Source organism: Siphateles boraxobius, unplaced genomic scaffold (genome assembly GCF_051911475.1).
Source record: "Siphateles boraxobius isolate OS27281-9 unplaced genomic scaffold, OSU_SipBor_1 35, whole genome shotgun sequence".
In the NCBI taxonomy this organism is placed as follows: domain Eukaryota; kingdom Metazoa; phylum Chordata; class Actinopteri; order Cypriniformes; family Leuciscidae; genus Siphateles; species Siphateles boraxobius.
The window spans coordinates 9928916-9949867 of NW_027508975.1; the positions used below are offsets into that span (position 1 = coordinate 9928916).

Consider the following 20952-nt stretch of genomic DNA (forward strand, 5'->3'; position numbering starts at 1 on the left):
AAACAAAAAAAAAAACAGAAGAAAACTAAAAATGTCCAGTACCTGCAGCAGACACCTGTAGCATCACTCTCTCTTCAGATGTCAAATCACCTTTCTTTGCTGTGGTCACACTCGATATGTTGACACGAGTTGGTTATTATTAATTTTAGAAATAAATAGTATATCGATGTGAAAAAATTCTTCATTTGAACACAGACCTTATAATATAATACTCAAATGTAAAAAAAAGAAAAACATACTCGGATCATACCACGAGGGAGATTAAAAGGAGGGGGGATGGATATCCAGGTGACAAGATGTGACCGAGTCATAATGAATATTTTTGCATATAAACATCTATATCATTAAAATATTTACTCAAAATAAATGTTGTTACTTTTTAAATTCAAAATATTTTTTGTTATTAATTGCATAAGTACTTTATGTCGTGCACTCTACCCCTATCAGGAGTAGATCAGTCCATCTGTACTTAACTTGCTTGCTCAACTGTCACGTGAGATACTGCGTGAAGCTGTGCTCGGCTCGACATCATCATCATCACCACACCAGGCAGAATCACAGACAGGTAAGTACAATCACATGGTGGAATGTCAAAATGCAACTTGCTACAATTAGCCTAAATATGAGAACAAGCCGGACTCATTCTCCCGAGCTTCGTCTGAGCAAGCTTCTGAGCTTTGCTTTTTAAAGCGTAACCTTGTCTTGAAAAACGGATTAATTTCTGATGATAGTTAAGAACGTGTGCAAAAATGCCACATTTCTAAACAGAACAGTCGGTGGCATGTAAGTACTGGTGAAGTCGGGTTACTTATTGTAATGATTTTTAAGCAATTGCCTGTATAATCCGAGGATGTTTATCTTCATTGGTAAATCTATAGAAATGTATGTGATGCATGTAACAGGAGTGAAACAAGTGCATTGATTGAATCACAAGTCGACAGCTTGACCTAATTATGCTTGACACGAGCGCACAACACAGCTCTTCTGTCATTTCAGTCAGTGCATCAAACATGCATGTCTAAAAATGATGTCTGCCATTGTCTCCGTCTCAGACAGTGATCTATATTTTGAAGGGATTACCCACTTTATAATGAAGTAATTATTGCCTATATACAGTGTTTGGAAGGTTACGTTGGACATCTAATTTAATTAAATAAGTTGTGTAACTATTTCAATTCCTCTATTAAAGTAATGTAACTGATTACATTTGATTATTTTTTGATTACTTTTCTAAATTTCTAATGAATGTTTTCAACTTGTTAATCATTTTCAAGCATTTAAACCAGGCTTTACAGTAGTAGGCTACTCAACAATATTACTGTCAGACTTTCAAAATCCTTCATCACTTGAATTTAGATTATTAGGGCCCAAGCCTTGAAAAGGCGAAGGCCCTATTGTTTTCCTAAGGATTATTATTATTATTATTCTAACGACTATTCGGGCACTTTTGGGGCTCTTAACGTGCACGAAAACTCTTGAAACTTTGCACACAGGTCAGAACCCGCGGCCATCAGGGTCGAGCTGAAGATGGTACCCGGGCGTGGCAGGGGGGCTCGACAGCGCCCCCTGGAACGGGGTCCGAAAACTTGGTCCATAAATCAAACACGCTTGCATGTAATAATATGAAACTCGGTACACATATAGATCTCATCGGTTTATATATCCTTTGTACTTTTACTTTTTACCCCAGCCCAACAGGAAGTCGGCTATTATGGTTTGTTTGGAAACGCATGTAATGGAATTCGAAACACTTCTCCTAGGAAATTCGTCCAATCACCACCAAACTCGGTGTGCATGAAGTCAATTTATAATTTCATTTTGTTTAATAGTTATGATACTGTTTTTAAAAAAAATCTTTGCATAGACAGGAATGACAGGAAACACTGGCATTTAACAATGCCTTGGAATAAACACTTACTCTTAAAAAATAAAGCATACACATAAGCCCAAATAGGAAATAAAACCGTTATCAAGTAAGCATGTGTCCTTGGCAGACATGGTGCGCTGCAAATTTAAACAACGGAACCAATCAAAAGCATCAGAATAGCATTGCTATACGGCCTTTAAATGGCAAAGAAACAAAATAATATTATTCAACATATCCTAGCTTTTTACAGAAAATATTTAGATGTAACCCCCTTTGTAATTGTTAACATTTTCATGAGGAACTGTTATTTAATTACACTTTTTTTCAGTAATGGATTACAGTTACATTTATTTTATAAATTACATGACACCTTTACATATAACTAGTTACTCCATAACACTGCCTGTATTAGAGCCGGGCCGATATATCGGCGGGCCGATATTATCGGCCGATTTTAGGCATTTTCCTAACTATCGGTATCGGCATTTATAATGGCCGATAAATGAATATTTTAAAAAATGCGGGTACGGTGATTCATGTAAGGGTGGCGCTGCCAATAAAGCACCTAAAAGCTGTCACAAGAACTGGCAAAAATAATGATTATGAATACAACAAATATAGCAAGGAGACATTTTAATTGTTTATTAATAAACAAGTGTTTTCAGTCAGTGTCAGCCAAAGATGAAGTTGACGATGCTGAGTCGCGATCTTCAGTGAGCGCGCGCCAGAGAGAAATGCACATTTCATACGATTACATGAGTCTGTCTGTCTTTCGTTTTGAATTGTTCTGTTTAAAAGTAGACATTTCAATATAGATATATTTCAATTCTCAGGTCTATACGCTGAGTTTCGGTTCATGAGACGAGCTCCAGTTCACCCGCAGGCGCCTCCGTGTCGAGATTATCTATCGTCTGCTAAATTTACTTTTTATAAATTAAATCCAGGCAAATGGCTGATGAAACATTGATTAAAATTAAGATACAATTAATACAAAACGAAATTCACTTTGAAACGAAAGGTTTTGTGCTTTCTGTTTGATGTCTATGTGAAAGTTTCAAAGCATTAGTGCCGCTTTCAGAGCGCTCACGTCCGTAGTGCTGAACTGTCGCGTCTGTAACATTGTTTTTTCCTCATAAATGCAAACACGAAAAATAAAATAAAATAAAATGAATATTTTATGTATTCTGTGGAGACTGAGAGCCAACCCTTCTTCATCCGGTGGGTAGTAGCCTACTTGTGATTTGCGCAGTGTAATTCACAGAATTGATTTCTCTGCTACAAGCCTCTGTCACGTATTGTGTGAGCTTGTGACTATTGCAAGCGCGCAGCTGAGAAGTCCTGATTATGTTGTCTGCTATATTTAGGCCTTCTTCTTATTTATTAAGGCAATTGGTTGATGAAACATTGATTAAAATGCGTGGCGCGAGCGATCTCCGACAGTAAACTGATTCTGCTTTGTCTAGGGTAAACAGCTGTTGCGACGCGAGCAGTAACGGCCGCGTCCGGTGTAGACACAGTGTTAAAGCTCTTTCTGCCTGATAACGCTACGTTACAACATCAAGCAATATTCCAAAAATGTATATAATTATAACACTTTATATAGGGCCATTTTGCATTAAGAGTAGCTTAGTTTCACGTTTAGTACATTTTACTTACTAATTATTTAAAATAGTATAAAAGTACTGTACATATGTAATTAAAAACGTTTTCATTATGATATTATTCATTTTACTTTAGTAAAAAGATCTGAGTTCTTCCTCCACTGGTAGAGATTAGAGGAATTAAGAGTAAAAATAGAAGATAATAAGGTTTTGTCAGTGACACTTTTTATATATTTATTGATACAAGTTATGACTAAATTAAAAGACAAAGTCGTCGTTAGTGGAGATTATGCAACAGTATTTAGAATATAATATAATATAACATGCAATGCAAACTAGTTTGGTTACAGCTCAGCTGTATAATTCTCATTCTATCATTCCCCCTGCCTCCATTACATATCTGTGTCACACAAGTGTTTGATTACCACATTTGAGTGATCATTGCAAAACGTGTTTATAAAATATATTTATTCTGTTTATAGCTACTGTGTAAAGTACCCATCAAAAGTTTGTACACACCAATAGGAAAGTGTCCAAACTTTTGACTGGTATACTGTACTATAATACACATAAATAATATTGCTACTGTATTATAATATACACATAAATAATATCGGCCGATATATCTGTATCGGGTTTTTTTTACTCCCTAATATCGGTATCGGCATCGGCCCCCAAAAATCCATATCGGTCGGGCTCTAGCCTATATAACACAGCTTTCTGGAATATTTTACTCTGATTGTTGATCTCAGTTGTGTGTGTGTATATATATATATATATATATATATATATATATATATATATATATATACAGGTCCTTCTCAAAAAATTAGCATATTGTGATAAAGTTCATTATTTTCCATATTGTAATGATAAAAATTAAACTTTCATATAGATTCATTGCACACCAACTGAAATATTTCAGGTCTTTTATTGTTTTAATACTGATGATTTTGGCATACAGCTCATGAAAACCCAAAATTCCTATCTCAAAAAATTAGCATATTTCATCCGACCAATAAAAGAAGTGTTTTTAATTTTAAAAAAAAGTCAACCTTCAAATAATTATGTTCAGTTATGCACTCAATACTTGGTCGGGAATCCATTTGCAGAAATGACTGCTTCAATGCGGCGTGGCATGGAGGCAATCAGCCTGTGGCACTGCTGAGGTGTTATGGAGGCCCAAGATGCTTCGATAGCAGCCTTAAGTTCATCCAGAGTGTTGGGTCTTGCGTCTCTCAACTTTCTCTTCACAATATCCCACAGATTCTCTATGGGGTTCAGGTCAGGAGAGTTGGCAGGCCAATTGAGAACAGTAATACCATGGTCAGTAAACCATTTACCAGTGGTTTTGGCACTGTGAGCAGGTGCCAGGTCGTGCTGAAAAATGAAATCAGATGGAAGCATGAAGTGCTCCAAAATCTCCTGATAGCTAGCTGCATTGACCCTGCCCTTGATAAAACACAGTGGACCAACACCAGCAGCTGACATGGCACCCCAGACCATCACTGACTGTGGGTACTTGACACTGGACTTCAGGCATTTTGGCATTTCCTTCTCCCCAGTCTTCCTCCAGACTCTGGCACCTTGATTTCCGAATGACATGCAAAATTTGCTTTCATCCGAAAAAAGTACTTTGGACCACTGAGCAACAGTCCAGTGCTGCTTCTCTGTAGCCCAGGTCAGGCGCTTCTGCTGTCGTTTCTGGTTCAAAAGTGGCTTGACCTGGGGAATGCGGCTCCTGTAGCCCATTTCCTGCACACGCCTGTGCACGGTGGCTCTGGATCTTTCTACTCCAGACTCAGTCCACTGCTTCCGCAGGTCCCCCAAGGTCTGGAATCGGTCCTTCTCCACAATCTTCCTCAGGGTCCGGTCACCTCTTCTCGTTGTGCAGTGTTTTTTGCCACACTTTTTCCTTCCCACAGACTTCCCACTGAGGTGCCTTGATACAGCACTCTGGGAACAGCCTATTTGTTCAGAAATTTCTTTCTGTGTCTTACCCTCTTGCTTGTGGGTGTCAATGATGGCCTTCTGGACAGGTGCAGTTTATTGCGTTGTCTGTTGTAATGGATTAAGGTTTGGTGGGTGACAATCAGCTAAATAATCTCCTTTGTGGGTTCATCCCTGGTGAGCATGGTTGTTGATATCATTTATAAATCACATGGGACTTGCACATGATGAGTACATATTGTTCAGTGCTGCTGCTGCGTGAATGGACTCAATGAATTGAAACAGTGAATGGACTCAATTGAAAAACAGTGAGGCATCATGGTGCACAATGCTGTTTGAAAACAATTGTTCTGATTTCATGCAGCTTTGAAGACAAATCAAGAGTATTCTTTATGTAGTATAATGAGAGAAAAAATTTGACACAACCTTTCATATCTACAAAATATATTTTTTATGTTTATTTTGATTATAAAATTCACATTGTTCTAAAGCAGCAACTTTGTTGGGAAGACTTAAGTCTTGATGCTTTTTTAAATAATCTTTTTTAGAACATGTTTACACTACCATTCAAACGTTTGCGGTCTTTAAAGGCTGCATTTATTTTTTTATATTTGTTTAAATGCTGATTTGGTGCTCAAGAAACGTATCTTATCAATGTTGAAAACAGTTGTGCTACTTAATATTTTTGTGGAAACGTGATGCATTTTAATTCAGGATTCTTTAATGAAAAGAAAGTTCAAATGAATCGCATTTATTTGGAAAATTGTCAAATTTGTAGCTAGTCTTTACTGACACCTGTAATCAGTTGAATGCATCCTTGCTGAATAAGTATTAATTTCTTCCAAAAAATTCTTACTGATCCCAAACTTTTGAATGGTAGTTTATTTAAAGATATATATTTTTAAACTAAATATCAAAATGAAACCTTATTACTCTTAATATATGTTTACAATAGGATTTATTTAACCAATATTAATTAGGTTATAAATCAGTTTTATATTATATTATATCCAATATAACTAATGCTTCTAAGACCATCACAAATCATTCTCGCAATTCAGACCTTGGTAGTTCACTACCTTGGTGACAACTATACCACGGTGCAATATTCATATCAGCAGAATTTGCATAACAATGTTCAATACATCACAAAAACAAAAACAAAAAAAAAAATATATATATCCATCTTGTTGTGAACAATTCATCCATGTATATGGTTTATTTAGACAAATTATTCAAATGTTTAATTAAAATGTCATAACTTGGATGATAACATCAAGGAATTATTGTTCTTATTATTTATTTATTTATGCTGGTAATGCACTGGTAATTCAGAGCTAATAACAAGCACCTTTATTTACCCCACATTGTTTTGTAGATCTGCATAGTTTGAGTGTCAATAAGTTGTTGAGGAAGCTAATGGAAAATGATGATTTTTGTTTGTGTACATGTTTGCACATGTCTATACTTTGCGAGTTTGCTTGCGTACACACACACAAACACAGGGCTGCAAGCGGTGATCAGACATGTCCTTGCTGTAATACGACACTTTCCCAGGCTTGGGTGACTGAAGTTTACACTGTCGGGGATGAGCCCCTCTATATTTAGAACAGGGCAGTGAAAGGCTTGCTGGTGGACTCGCTTTCTGCTGGAGCACTCGCTGCGCACTGGAGAGGACCTCGCAGCTGATGAGCTTTGGATCGCTAGCTTTTTCCACCTAGTACAGTGAACTATATAAACAAGGTGTGTGATGATGGGAGGGTGTAGTGTAGGAAGATGCGTCAGGAGTTGTTTCATTGTTTTGTTTTGTGGGGCATCTGGCTTTTTCAATAATGGATCTATCATATCACACAGAATGGGTCATCTATGTTTTTGTTGCTGATTTGAATGTATTTTGTCTTCCTGTTTGTGAAGGACTTTTATGAATACCGGTAAGCAACAGAAGCCAGTGCTTACAGGCCAGCGGTTTAAGACCCGGAAAAGGGGTGAGTAACTTTTTATCCCAATATTTCACATTCTACCTCTTAGAAGTTTATTTTAAAATCCCAGGTCAAATACATGTGGCATGATGTTGATTACCACAGAAAATAATTTAAATTATAATAACAAAGAAAAACATGTTGACAGTTGTGCGCTTACAATGAAAGTCTGTGGGGCAAGTGTATGATTGTTTGTACACATACAGACACGCACACACACACGGCCACACTGTAGAAAGGACCACACATGTTACAGACGCTCACTCAGCAATGCAGGGTCTCAAATCATGTTCCATTAATAGCTTGTTTGTGTTCTACTGTGTACTTCATGTCTCATTACAATAGTACTGAGAACAGTGCAGACCCTGTCATTTTGCTATTTTGTATTTTTTACACTTGAGTCCTCTTTAAGTGTGTGTTCACACTTGCCATGTTTGGTTCGATGAAAACGATTAGTTCGGTTCATTTGAATAGGTGTGAACGAGGGCTGCAACAACTAATCGATAAAATCGATTATAATCGATTATGAAAATCGTTGTCAACGAATGTCATTATCGATTAGTTGGTCTGCTTACGTCACGGGGAGCGTTTACTGGTACGCGCACACACGCAAGGTCTCTCTCCCTCAGGCGCTCTGCTGAGCGCGCGCGCTACACGGTTTGGAGCAGTCTCTTCTGTCTCGCATGCGCGCTCTTGCTTGCGCGCTCTAGATTTCGGGAGTTTGAACTAATTCGCGGGCATCAGGGAGCCGCAATCAATATGCGGGAGACTCCCGGGACTTCCGGGATCTTGGGATGTCTGTATTTTGTCTCGAGCATCAGGTTGCGCAATCAGTTCGCTCGCAACGTAAGTGATGGATTAAAATAGCGCTACCGCAGAAATAGGTTAAATTAAAACGGTCTTTACAAAGCGAAGCACTAAATATAAAGGCAGTTAATAACAGCAGCAGTAAAATATTGTTTTTTAGTCACTGTACTCAGTGGTTTTCAGCGAATGCTTGTGCACTAATGCATAATTTCTCCTGTCCTTTACTCAAGCCTGTTAGCTTGCTGGGTAACGTTACCTCCATTCCGTTCTCTTTTTATAGCATTTGTCTACTAAGTTTTAATTGTTTTTCAAACGCGATCTACTGCGGCTCTACGTTCACACAATTGTTTTCAGTCTTTCTATATTTATTTAATTTATCCTTATATTATTCTTTTATATATTATATATAATATATATTATATTCTTTATCCTTATATTCCTTATATATAATTAATTTTAAATAATAATTAAATGAATTATATATTTTAGATGTTTTTAGTTTGTTTTTAGTTCAGATATTCACATCTGAACAACATGTCTGTGTAAATTTGTTTTAACAAAAATTGTGTTAAAACATAATATGTTGGATATCATTTTTTTAACAATAATCATGTTTGTCAACTTGCCATCAGCAATTATCATTAAAAACAATGCAAATATTGATATTAGTAAAAACTCAATGTGTGGTTTTTGCACTTTTTAAAGTACACTTTTACACCTAAATACCCTGATTTACGGTTTTATTTAGTTATAATAAAAAAAAAATCTAATTTAATTTCTATCCGATAATCGAAAAAATAATCGTCCGATTAATCGATTATCAAAATAATCGTTAGTTGCAGCCCTAGTGTGAACGCTGCCATCTGAACCCTGGTGCGCACCAAACAAGTGGACTGAGACCCCCGAAAAGCTGGTCATACCTGTTTTTTCATAGTCTTGATGTTACCATCACAGTTTGTTACATGCATCAGAACCTTCATCTCCTCGCAGCAGATCTTCATTTGTGTGAGACCGAGGGATTCCTGCTGCTGTTTTGACTCCTTCACTAATTTTATAAGCTCTTCACGAGTTCTTAGCTGGTCAAAATACCATCATATGTAAGCTACGCACATACAACGAGTGCATTTGTCCCGGCACACAGCATTGTTTTGGATGTTCTGTAAGTTTCGTCTCAAAATAGGCAATGCATCATTAAAGCTGACCAATCAGGTTGTGAACATATCCCTATGCCTTTAGGTTCAGTATCTTTAGATTCGTTAAAAATGCCAATCTACATGCCAGTTCCTTTATTTTGGTTCGAACCAAGTGAACAGAACTATAAGTGTGAATACACCCTAAACGAACCTAACTCAGACACCTGAAAAGGGCCAAGTGTAAAACCCCCTCATTTTAGTGCTGCAATCTCACAGAATCACAGAAGTTAACAAATCGCCTGTTGCATTAGCTGCATTGTTTGCAGAACATCTTATCCTCTGTTTATATAAAATGTCTAATTTCTGTGCCCCCAGTCACAAAGTCATAGGATTGATATTATGATTAGTATTGTGTTTTTTTTTAATTGTTGATCATTTTTATTATTTTTATTTAATTATTATTGTGGCAAAAAGGTTAAATAAAAACAATAATTACATTTGGTTCTGTTTCAGACATTTAAACATAACATGCATTACTTTTCAAAAGTTTGGGGTTGGTAAGATTTTTTTATGATCACCAAGGCTGCATTCATTTGATAAAAATACACAACAGTAATATTGTGAAATAATATATAAAAAATATTGTGAAGTTAAAAACAACATTAATTTGAAATAGAAATATTTTGTAACATTGTAAATTTCCTTACTGTCACTTTTGATCATTTGAATGCATCCATGCTGAATAGAAGTATTAGGTTAAACAAAATCTTACTGACCTCAACTTTTGAATGGTTAAACAAAATTGGTCAAGTTTTAGATCTTAAATTAAAACTTTAATTCACACTTAATTATTTAACATAAAAATAAATTGTACAGTATTTGCTATACAATTCTAAATTGAATCTTCCATGTAGGTGTATTTGAGTGAAAGGTGAACACCTTTAGAAATTGTGGACAGCTAGGAACATTACTTCATAGCTTTTGACTGACAAATGTGAGGGCGTTTTCAACAGGGCATTAGTGTTATGCTTCACCGGCTTGCGTTGTAGGTGTGACTGGCTCTTCAAATGTGAGATCTCACAGGAAGACACTCAACATGTTCTTTAGCGTGTGCTATAATCAGAATTCCTAGCCAGCAGCGAGCCAAGGGAACTCATTTACATAAGTTAAGGTACAAGTGTGGCTTGCATATTTTTGTGTGTGACAACCTGCTTTGTTTTCAAGTGTTCTTTACAGATGGAAACAAATGAAGGATTAACTCAAAATCAATTAAATCATTATATTCTATATCTATAAGGGGCTAGTGTGAATCCTGAATCTCTGCTGTGGTAACCCTGGCTTCCGTGGTTTTCACCAGGTTTTCTCTCTTCCAGATGAAAAGGAGAAGTTTGAGCCTACGGTTTTCCGAGACACAATTGTTCAAGGCCTCAACGAAGCAGGTGGTGATCTTGATGCTGTAGCCAAGTTTCTGGATGTCAATGGGTCGAGACTAGACTACCGTCGCTATGCCGACACCCTGTTTGACATCCTCATCGCTGGGAGCATGCTTGGTGAGAAGGTCCAAAAGCTTGTCGCTAACATGACATCACAGTAATAGCAAACCACAACCATCTAACGATCCAATCAAATTCAAGCCCCGCCCTACTTTTTTGTTCGTCTTTGAGAAGCCGTTTCACTCAGCTATACGTTACAATAGGGAAGAAAAAACTTTCACTTTTCCGTAATCACTTCAATTATAACTTATCATTTCTGTTTCATGCTGACTTTAATATTGCATAGTTATTGTTTTGACTTCATGTCATGTCATGACTTTGGTGATACCCCATGACAGATGATTTTAAGTATTCCATCATACATCTTCATACAGAGATGCATTTAATAATCTCCTAAACTGCCATGATTACATTTCAATGTTATTTCAAACTGTCAGTATAATCTGACCGTTATGGTATTATATTTTTTTGTTTCTTTAGTTCAAATGCTAAAGAACGTGTTGGTTTTTCAGGCTGGTCCGGCTTCTGCGCTTTTGAGTATTTAAAGTTGGCATGAAATGAAAATTCACCCTATGTGTTTTCTAAAAGCTTTATTGATCTTATTGTGAACAACTCATCTTTGCGAATATTTAATTTAAAAAAAGATGTAATCAAAATGTCATTACTCGATCTTAAGGTGGAACGCAAATCCAGCCCTACATTTTTTTTCACTCGTTCACCCGTTTCACTCGGATGTATCACAATATGGCAGTGTTGTAGTACTTGAGACCAGACCAGACAAAACCAAATTTTTTAGGAGCATTTGGACTCTGACTTGAATGGGCTGGTCTTAACTAGTCAAAAAACAAAAAAAGATCTTGAACTCAGACTTGTCTGGTCTTGAGCACTAAGCCACTGCAATGCAGGAAAAAACAAATCTTTTCCGTTATATAACTTTAAACTCAACAAAAAGGCAAAAGACTCTTGTTACTGAAATATAGGATCCATTTTAAAATCATCATATTGAGCTTTAGGATTTTTCCTATTATGATAGAATTCTACAGTGTACTTAAAAAGTAGGTCCAATAAACGTAAAAAAACCAACTACACCTGTTACACCAAGTCTCTTATTTGAAAGCTCATTACTCAGCATTCAGATCCTGAGAACATGTTAGTCTGTTGTTGTTGTCGTCCCATATACTCAGTTTTTTTTTTTTGTATTGTGTATGCAATTTTGCAAGTAAATTAGCATTTTGAGAAATTTTTCGGGATTCATTTGTCTTAAGGCAAAATTGCAATCATAATGTGACATGAATCGCTCGCTGACATAACTTTTGTGTCACGTATAAATTACAGTTTGGCAGAAAGACCATTGATGCCTTGCCTTTGACCCAAGATGTGACTAGTGTCATATTGTACAATCTGACAAGCAACAATCGTAAAGGACAGAAAATTGCTTGGCGTACACTTCTAGAGACTAGGTCTGACGGAGCCATCCTTTGTGCTGTTAGCTCATACAAAGACACTGCCGTCTTTAGCAGATTAACAGAATAAAGGGGGTCGCACACCGGACGAGAAGCGCAGCGCCGCGTCGCGTCTATGACAACTCGATGTACCGCACACCGGACGCGCACTTTCTCAGTTTATAGCCAGCAATATTGTTATGTTTAAGGACATTATGGAATTAAGATAATGTCTGTACTATGTAATGATTGTACTATACAATTGTTGCGAAGTCTGTAGTCTGAACACACTTTACCTCAGAGCGTCCATTAACTGAATGAATTGAGAATCTCGTCTGAAAATCCGATAACATCAGCAATTTTCATTCAAGCAGCTGATTTCTGTAAATAAATGTAAAACTAAATGTATATTGCAGCACAGGGTGAAGTCAGTATATACATTAACGACGATATGAGACAAATACATGTAAAATGAATATAAAACTATGTAAGTGGCGCGGCAGGGTTTTGAACAAGGTCCTGAGCCGTAGCTGGGCGCCGCGGACAGACGCCGAATGGCGCCGCCGATGTGTGTACACTCATAGAGAATAATGTGTTCGAATTTTAAAGTCATGGTGCTGCGCTTCTCGTCCGGTGTGCGACCCCCTTAAGAGGTCATTAGCACACTCCCCCGGGACAGCAGGCTGTTGCTCCAACACTTGCAGCACATCTTTCGATCAAAGTGTTTATAGTGAAGTACCTCCAGCCCATCAACGTAACAATCCCATTGATGGTTAGAGATGAGGACAGCAGGGAATACACAACAGGGTTTTACCCTGTCTTAGTTGTCTCCTAGGAGCTGTCACAGCCGGGTGGAAATCTTCAGATCTTTTGCACATAAGCAGGCTGAGAGAGTGAGTGGGCGGCTTCTATGTGGGACAGAAGCAGAGTGTTGAGTTTGGTTCGAGCAGATATGTGAAGCCAGTGTAGAGAACAGCATGAAGGCATATTATAAGATTTTTTTTGAGGTTGAATGTGTTATAATTGTATGCATGTAAAGGGGTTGTGAAGCACATATGCTGACAGTTCACACAGCATGTAATTAGATTATAGCAATTTGACTTTAAAGTGCCCCTATTATGCCATTTTAAATGTTCTTAATTTTGGAGGTCTCCTACAATAGGTTTATGTGCATCCAAGGTCAATAAACACTAACATTTTTCCTATAAGGAAAATAATTTTCAGTTAAATGTTTATATTATTTATAGCAACAAATGTTTTCTTTTGATAGATTTAGTTTTAGTTTCAGTTAACTATAATAACCCTGCTATACAGTATGGACAGGGGAATCCTCTGTGCGAGAAGAGCTTCAATTCAGTGAGTTAACATTCTTCCTCTCAAACACTACATGCATTCTGTTCAGTCCGTATACAATTAGTTCAGTTTCAGGTACTGACATAGATGTCTCCAGGAAGGGACTGTCTCTGTCAACCCAATTACAGCTAAAAGGTTTACTCTGGCTCTATATAAAGCCTACAGAGCAGTGAGGGCACACAAGCGAGGAAGGAGAGCAGCCTGGTCAAGCATCCAGTCACATGTCAGATTACTCCATCTACGGTATGGAGCCCTGATGAGCAGAAGGCTCCATTTAACTCTGTTAAAATAGAGATTAAGTCCAAATCCTCTGTTACGTATCACTAGACTTCCTGTTACACATCACCTTTGCCCTTATAAGTCCTTAAAGACTGATTTCCCTGAACTCTGTGAAAATAGAGTGGGATACATTACGCACGTGTGATAATTGTACTACTTTCAAGTTGACGTGAAAATTGAGTGGGATACATTACGCACGTGTGATAATTGTACTACTTTCAAGTTGACATGAAAATTTACTTTTTACTTTCTTAATGCTGGTGTTTTCAACAAGAACAACAGGTCATTTGTGCACATAATTTATTACTTGTTCTCGCCTCTGAAACTGGTTTTCCTACATGGTTAATGCCATTTAAGTCCACTTTTTTTCTTAAACCTCTGTCCTAAAGACATTTGTACATAATCCGGTCAATTCCTGATGAACGAAATTAATTCCCAACATGCTTTTTTTGTTTTGAATATACAGTCCACTCAAAAATGTTTTTTAAATTTAAAATATCTAAGTAAAATATTTTCTTTTGAAAATGTTCTTTCATAGTAATTTGGTGATATTATGCCATATAATATAAATAATATAAAATAATAACAGGAGGAAAAACCTCTGGAAAAAAGATTGTACTTTGATTTGATTTAAAAATATTTTGAATATTTATCTCTTCTGCCTAAGAAGTACAGAACTCCTAAAGGGACACAGAAAAACTATATTTATTTTTCAAAACTTTGCCTTACCCTGAGACACTTCTCACATTTGCAGAGTTTCTCGGGGGAACTCAGTGCTTTTGCAAATAGAACTGGTGATCTGAAAAATTATATTTCAGTGCCTTAACGTTCACTCTCAAAACTTTTGCCTTCTCCAAAGAAACTTTTTGGCATGCAAAAGCCCTGAAATATATGTTTTTCCTACTGCGTCCTTTCTTGCGAATGCAATGTTCTCTGAAAACGTAAAAGTTTTGCGAGCGAACGCAAAACAATAAGTTTTTTTCTACCAGTCTCGTTTGTTGCTCCAGACAAGAGCCAGTTTAGTGTACTGTTTAATATGGTAAGAATGGAAGTATTACATTGACCGATCAGCGGATCAACACTGTTATCCGTAGCAAATCTCTCAAGGGGATCTGAACTTAACTAGTGTGTGGTATTAACCCGGACACCTGTGGATTAGACCACAAGGCATTGCATTGTTTTGTGTGCAGAGCACATTGAAAAACCATGTTCTATTTTTGGAGTGCAAGCAATTTCTTTCCTAATTTGATTAAACCATTTTGTAATACATCCACTCTGTACTACAGCGGCTAATGCTGAACTCAATCTACACTACATCCCTCCCTTTATAAATAAAGCATAATGTACATTATACATAATGAACAAAACTGTAAACATTGCAATTGTAGCACATGCTATAGGATGAATCATGCATTCTAGCAATTCTTCTCAACTATAAGTGTGCAATAGGCAGTGACATTTTCTCAGTAGGGGTTAACAATGACTGTGCTGTGTTCTTAAAGGATTTACAGCATTAACCTGTAACCTCACTTTCCCTATCTCAGCTCCTGGGGGAACGCGCATTGACGATGTGGACAAGACCAAGGTGACGGAGCACTGTGTGTTCAAGGCGGAGGAAAACCACACTGCTGTTCGCAGCTATGCTCAGGTGAACACCCCTCTTTACTGTGTTCAACGAGATGCTTTTTTCCATTATGAAAAATGAGCAGCCGATACCAAGGTGGCAGGGAGGCAGGGAATCCTGTTTCAAAATTGCATTAGTTGTACTTAGTCCCCAAATCCCCTTGATTGAACCAGTACACCATTTATACTGTCATTTTATAATAATCCCTTGGATTAAAATGTCTCTCCATTAGCTTGAAAGTGTGTTCTTGTTACCAGCGTTTTTATCCGCAAAGGGGTCATATCATGAGGAATCAAATTTAATTTTGGTATAAGTATAGGGTAGGGATGTTAATCAATTTAAATACATGATTAATTTAATGTAATTTTATTTTTATTTTTATTATTATATAAAACATAAAGTACATAACATTAATAATATTTTTTATGTGAATATGTTATATGAATATAAATTGTATATTATTATTATAATAATAACAATAATAATTTACAATATATATTATACATTTACATAAATATATTTTGTAATTGAATTGTTGTTGTTATTATTTAAAATAAAATAAAAATTAATATAAAATTATAAGATAAATTTTGCGATGTAATTGTTTTTGTCATCAAATAAACCAATAATAAAAAATATTAATCTCTTTATTATGTAAATGTTGTGTGTGTATATAATTAATTAATATTTAATTTGTTGTTGTTAATAATAATAAAAATAATAATGATGATATGTAAAATTATATAAAATATCAAAAATACAATATAATATCAAATACCACAGCAACAATAATAATAGTTTTAGATAAAAATATTAAAATCCAAAAGAATTTGGACTTCGGAGTGGCTACAGAAAAAAAGAGACTTCAACCGGGCCCATGCAGAAAAAAGGACAAATGTAGTCACGCAATGCTGATGTTGTTAACATTAACAATTTGAGAACAAAGTATAATTTGCACGGTTTGACGTTATATGATAAGCGATTATGAATCAGCACGATTTACTGCAATGCTTTTTTTCCCCTTAGTTGGTCAGAACAAAAGTGGATGTTACTTACCGGTACTTGTTCAGATGACATTTTCCTGTGAAAATTCTTATGTTGGTTATACTTCCAAAAAGTAGAATCTGTGATTCCGAATGACAGGATCCACACCGGCGCGGTGACTGACAGCCGCACATTCTCCTCAAAACATTGGATTCATCCGCGCTGTGCCGTGCCGAGGCACAACCCACGTAAAGTTGATAATTCCGCGAATAACTGCAATTGCAGATTTCGAACAGAGATGGCGACAAAGAGGGAAAACTACGGACTGCAGCTTTAACTATTATTATACAAAAATTTATAAAATTAATGCTTCAAAACTGCTATTACTGATGGATGATTATGTCTATATACAGGTGTTTAATAAACTTATCAGAAGGTACAAATATCTGGAGAAGACCTTTGAAGAGGAAATCAAAAAGGTAACTATTATCAGTAATGTGTTTTACTGCGGAGGGTGTTGTCTCGCATGTGAAAAATATACCAATGCAGGACAAACAAACATGATGCCAGTGTAGTTTAATATTCATGATATTGCTGTGGGCCAAATAGGCTGATATACAGTATGTTTTGATTCATATTTCTTATCCCTGCATAGCTGCTGCTCTTCCTGAAGGCCTTCACTGAGTCCGAGCAGACCAAACTAGCCATGCTAACAGGTGTCCTGTTGGCCAACGGCACACTGCCGCCACCTATCCTCACCAGCCTCTTCAGTGATAACCTTGTCAAAGAGGGTTTGTGCTTTTACGTCTTCTTCCTCTTAAAGAGAATTCCGAATTGATTTGCATAAGGAGCAAATACTTCATGTGACCATTTAAAAAATGTATTAGGGAGTCTAACCCACTCTCTGGTTTGTAGGAATATCAGCCTCTTTTGCGGTGAAGATGTTTAAAGCTTGGATAGCGGAGAAGGACGCTAATGCTGTGACATCTGCCCTTAGAAAAGCCAACCTGGATAAGAAACTCCTGGTATGATGATTGCTGCTCATCTGTTTCTCTCATCAGTTTTGATTCTGAATTCATTAACCTTAAAGAAAATTATGAGGAGATAATGAACCATTATGCAGATAAATCGTTTCCATGGAGATGTTCATCACCTGGCAGACATGTGCCTTAACACCTCTAAACTCTCTCATGACCTTAATGTGCACAGTACAACAAAAAGCCATGCAGATTTCTGTAAAGCAAAGGTTTTGATATTCAATCACAGGTAGTAAACGCACACACTGCTTTAAAATTTTTGGGGATGGTAATATTTTTTTGAATGTTAGAAGTATTTTATGCTCCCCAAGGCTGCATTTATTTAATCCAAATTACAGTAAACAGTAATATTCTGAAATCTTATTACTGTTTAAAATAACACTTTTGTAATTTCCAGCACCATTACTCCAGTCTTCAGTGTCACATGATCCTTCAGAAATCTTTCTAGCATGCTGATTTGCTGCCCAAGAAACCGTTTCTTCTTCTCAAAGTTGAATACAGATGTGCTGCTTAATATTTTTGTAGAAATTGATAAATTTTTTTCAGGATTCTTTGAATATGAAGTTTTTGCATTTAAAGCAGGATTCTTTGAATATGAAGTTTTTGCATTTAAAGCACTTACTTAAAATAAAAATATTTTGTAACAAAAGATCTCACTCACCCCTAACTTTTAAACTGTAGTATTTTAAACATTTTGGTGGGTTTAAACTCAAGATTTTGTTCACCACAGTGCTGATGCTTAAAGGTGAAATGTATAATTTATGTGCCACCAAACAGAATATAACGGTTTTCAAACATGTTTTCTCAATCACTTCCCTCAACTTCCATTGAAATCAAGCTGGGAAATGACAAATTATTTTAACATTGGAATAATGACACACTTCACCTTGAGTCTTAGTAAGTTAAAGGTTCCTCCTGTAATGAATCTAATTGTGTAATCGGTTCTGACTCCAGGAACTCTTCCCTGCCAATAAGCAGAATGTGGAGCACTTCTCTAAGTACTTCACTGATGCAGGATTGAAAGAGCTGTCAGAATTTCTGCGCGTCCAACAGTCTCTGGGCACACGCAAGGAACTTCAGAAAGAGCTGCAGGAGCGTCTGTCTCAACAGTGTCCCATCAGAGAGGTGCTTCTCCCATTCACACACATTAAACGTTATAGATCAGTGTTTCTCAACTGAATTGGCTTCAGGACTTTGAAATGTATCGGGCATCAAGGGGCATACAAAAAAAAAAACTTAAATAGGCCATATTATGCTCTTTTACAGTCTTGATTTTGTTTTTGGGGTTACTAGAATAGGTTTTCATGCTGTACTGTTCAATAAAACACATTATTTTTCACATTGTTGCAGCACCTCTCTTCCCAGTCTGTCAGTATTACACTGGCGTTTCCCAAAAGTATCGTTAGCAAGGGGGGAGGGGCTTTGCAGACCTTTTTCATGCTCAACAGCAACATCACACACTAAAGAAATTTTTAAATGTTAAACAGTGGATCTTCTTTAAAATGTTCCGTATGTTCTGGTGTGAATTGTGTACAGATGGTGGTGTATGTTAAAGAGGAAATGAAAAAGAATGATCTTCAGGAGCAGGCTGTGATTGGCTTACTGTGGACTTGCCTCATGAATGATGTTGAATGGAACAAGAAAGAGGAGCTGGTCACTGAGCAGGCCCTCAAACACCTGAAGGCACAGTATTAAAACTGACTTTTTAATGCCACACTGTTAATTGTAATGCAAGTGAGTTTTGTAGCTATACTCCATCTTTTTAGTTATTGAATTCATTCTTACACTATGGCTGCACTTTTTTAAATGCTTACCACTTAAAAGCTTCAGTTATAATCAATGAAGCTATCTACACTGGAAGAGTCTTTTGCAGCGGGTTATAGCATACATCTTAAGTTGACAGATTTCTATTTTTGATGTAGTGTAGAGCTACTCAAGCCAGAGAGAGTGAGCTGTGGGATAATATAATATTACCATATTCATTACTGTTTTTTCTATAGCACTATGCACCTCTCCTGGCTGTGTTCAGTACTCAGGGTCAATCAGAGCTGGTCTTACTGCTCAAGATTCAGGAGTACTGCTATGACAACATCCACTTCATGAAATCCTTCTCCAAAATAGTGGTGCTCTTCTATAAAGGTACCCATGTCCTACCTGATCAGTGATTAAATTATATATTATTGGCATGTAAAATATGGCATCCGTTTCTCAATCCATAGCTGATGTCCTTAGTGAGGAGGCTATTTTGAAATGGTACAAAGACGCCCATGCTGCCAAAGGAAAAAGCATATTTCTGGAGCAAATGAAGAAATTTGTGGAGTGGCTTCAGAATGCGGAGGAAGGTGAGGAATTATATTAGATAAAAATAACCTCTGCCATACGAAATGTAAATCAATCAAATTATTTCTTAATTCTCTCCCACAGAGTCTGAGTCAGAGGGGGAGGAAGACTAAAAATCTTGAAGATCCTGTAGATTTTATAGAAGGTTTTACACTGTCAACTCTCTTTGACCAGCTTTTTAGTGTGTATTTAGGCTCCATGTTCGTTACATTTGTGTTCGGAGAGAGAAAGTCACATACACTGCCCAATCCAGGGAAAAGCTTCTGAGCACTAGGAAAAGAGTGCAGGGAGCTACATCTAGAAAGCCTTTAATAAAATTTTATATTAATACCTTTAAGGTATTGCGCACATTAGTTTCTTGCAATTGATTTTTTTGTTTTGTTTAAAAAGACACGCGTGTATGTTGTTTTGAATCGTTTTATGAATAAATGGTGTTTTATATGTACTTTGTTTCAAGAATTTGTCTCTTAATTTGTCTGATGTCTCTTTATCTCCTCATTTGTAAGTCACTTTGAATAAAAACATCTACCAAATGAATAAACATGAATGTCTTTGCAAACTTGCATATTGATTAGGACTTTATTAATTACTTCCCTAAATCCTGCTAATGATGTCAAGGACTTTACTATGTCTGTCTCACTCACATATTGAATCATTTGTTTTCAACATTAACATGGAGAGAAGAATTATAAATATGATTTTTATTTGACTCATTTACTTTATAGACTTCACGAGCATTAGAGAACTAAAATCAACTCACAGACGATTACATTTCCTTAAAATGAATTGCTTTTTAAAATTGTTTGAGTAACCCTCCATTACTGGGTAAATTTCACACACACACAAAAAATATAATAATAAAAAAAAAATATATATATATATAATTTGCATAAATAAGCCAGTTTTAGGGCAAACAAGGTTTTGAACATTTTTAGGCGAATAACCATATTTCCCCTTAATGGATTAATTACTGTAATTTGATGGGTTGTTTCACTTTCGTTTTTTATATTATTGTGAAACTATTTAACAATAGTGTTAAATAATATGCATACTGTAAAAATGA

At 36.4% G+C, this 20952-nt stretch overlaps 1 protein-coding gene across 2 annotated transcripts; it reads left to right on the forward strand.

Annotated features, from left to right (window-relative positions):
• Positions 1–515: 515 nt before the first annotated feature.
• Positions 516–20430, forward strand: bzw2 (basic leucine zipper and W2 domains 2). Of its 2 annotated transcripts, none has more exons than XM_077196355.1 (12): positions 516–564; positions 7333–7403; positions 10711–10887; positions 15449–15552; positions 16926–16991; positions 17168–17303; positions 17428–17537; positions 18504–18674; positions 19086–19232; positions 19550–19688; positions 19769–19891; positions 19974–20430. In XM_077196355.1, exons 2-12 carry the CDS (start codon positions 7340–7342, stop codon positions 20000–20002), a joined length of 1266 nt encoding a protein of 421 aa, XP_077052470.1. In that variant the 5' UTR covers positions 516–564; positions 7333–7339; the 3' UTR covers positions 20003–20430. The 2 variants fall into 2 exon arrangements, with proteins under 2 accessions (XP_077052470.1, XP_077052469.1); XM_077196354.1 differs by lacking the exon at positions 516–564 and adding an exon at positions 6890–7161.
• The last annotated feature ends 522 nt before the right edge of the window (positions 20431–20952 follow it).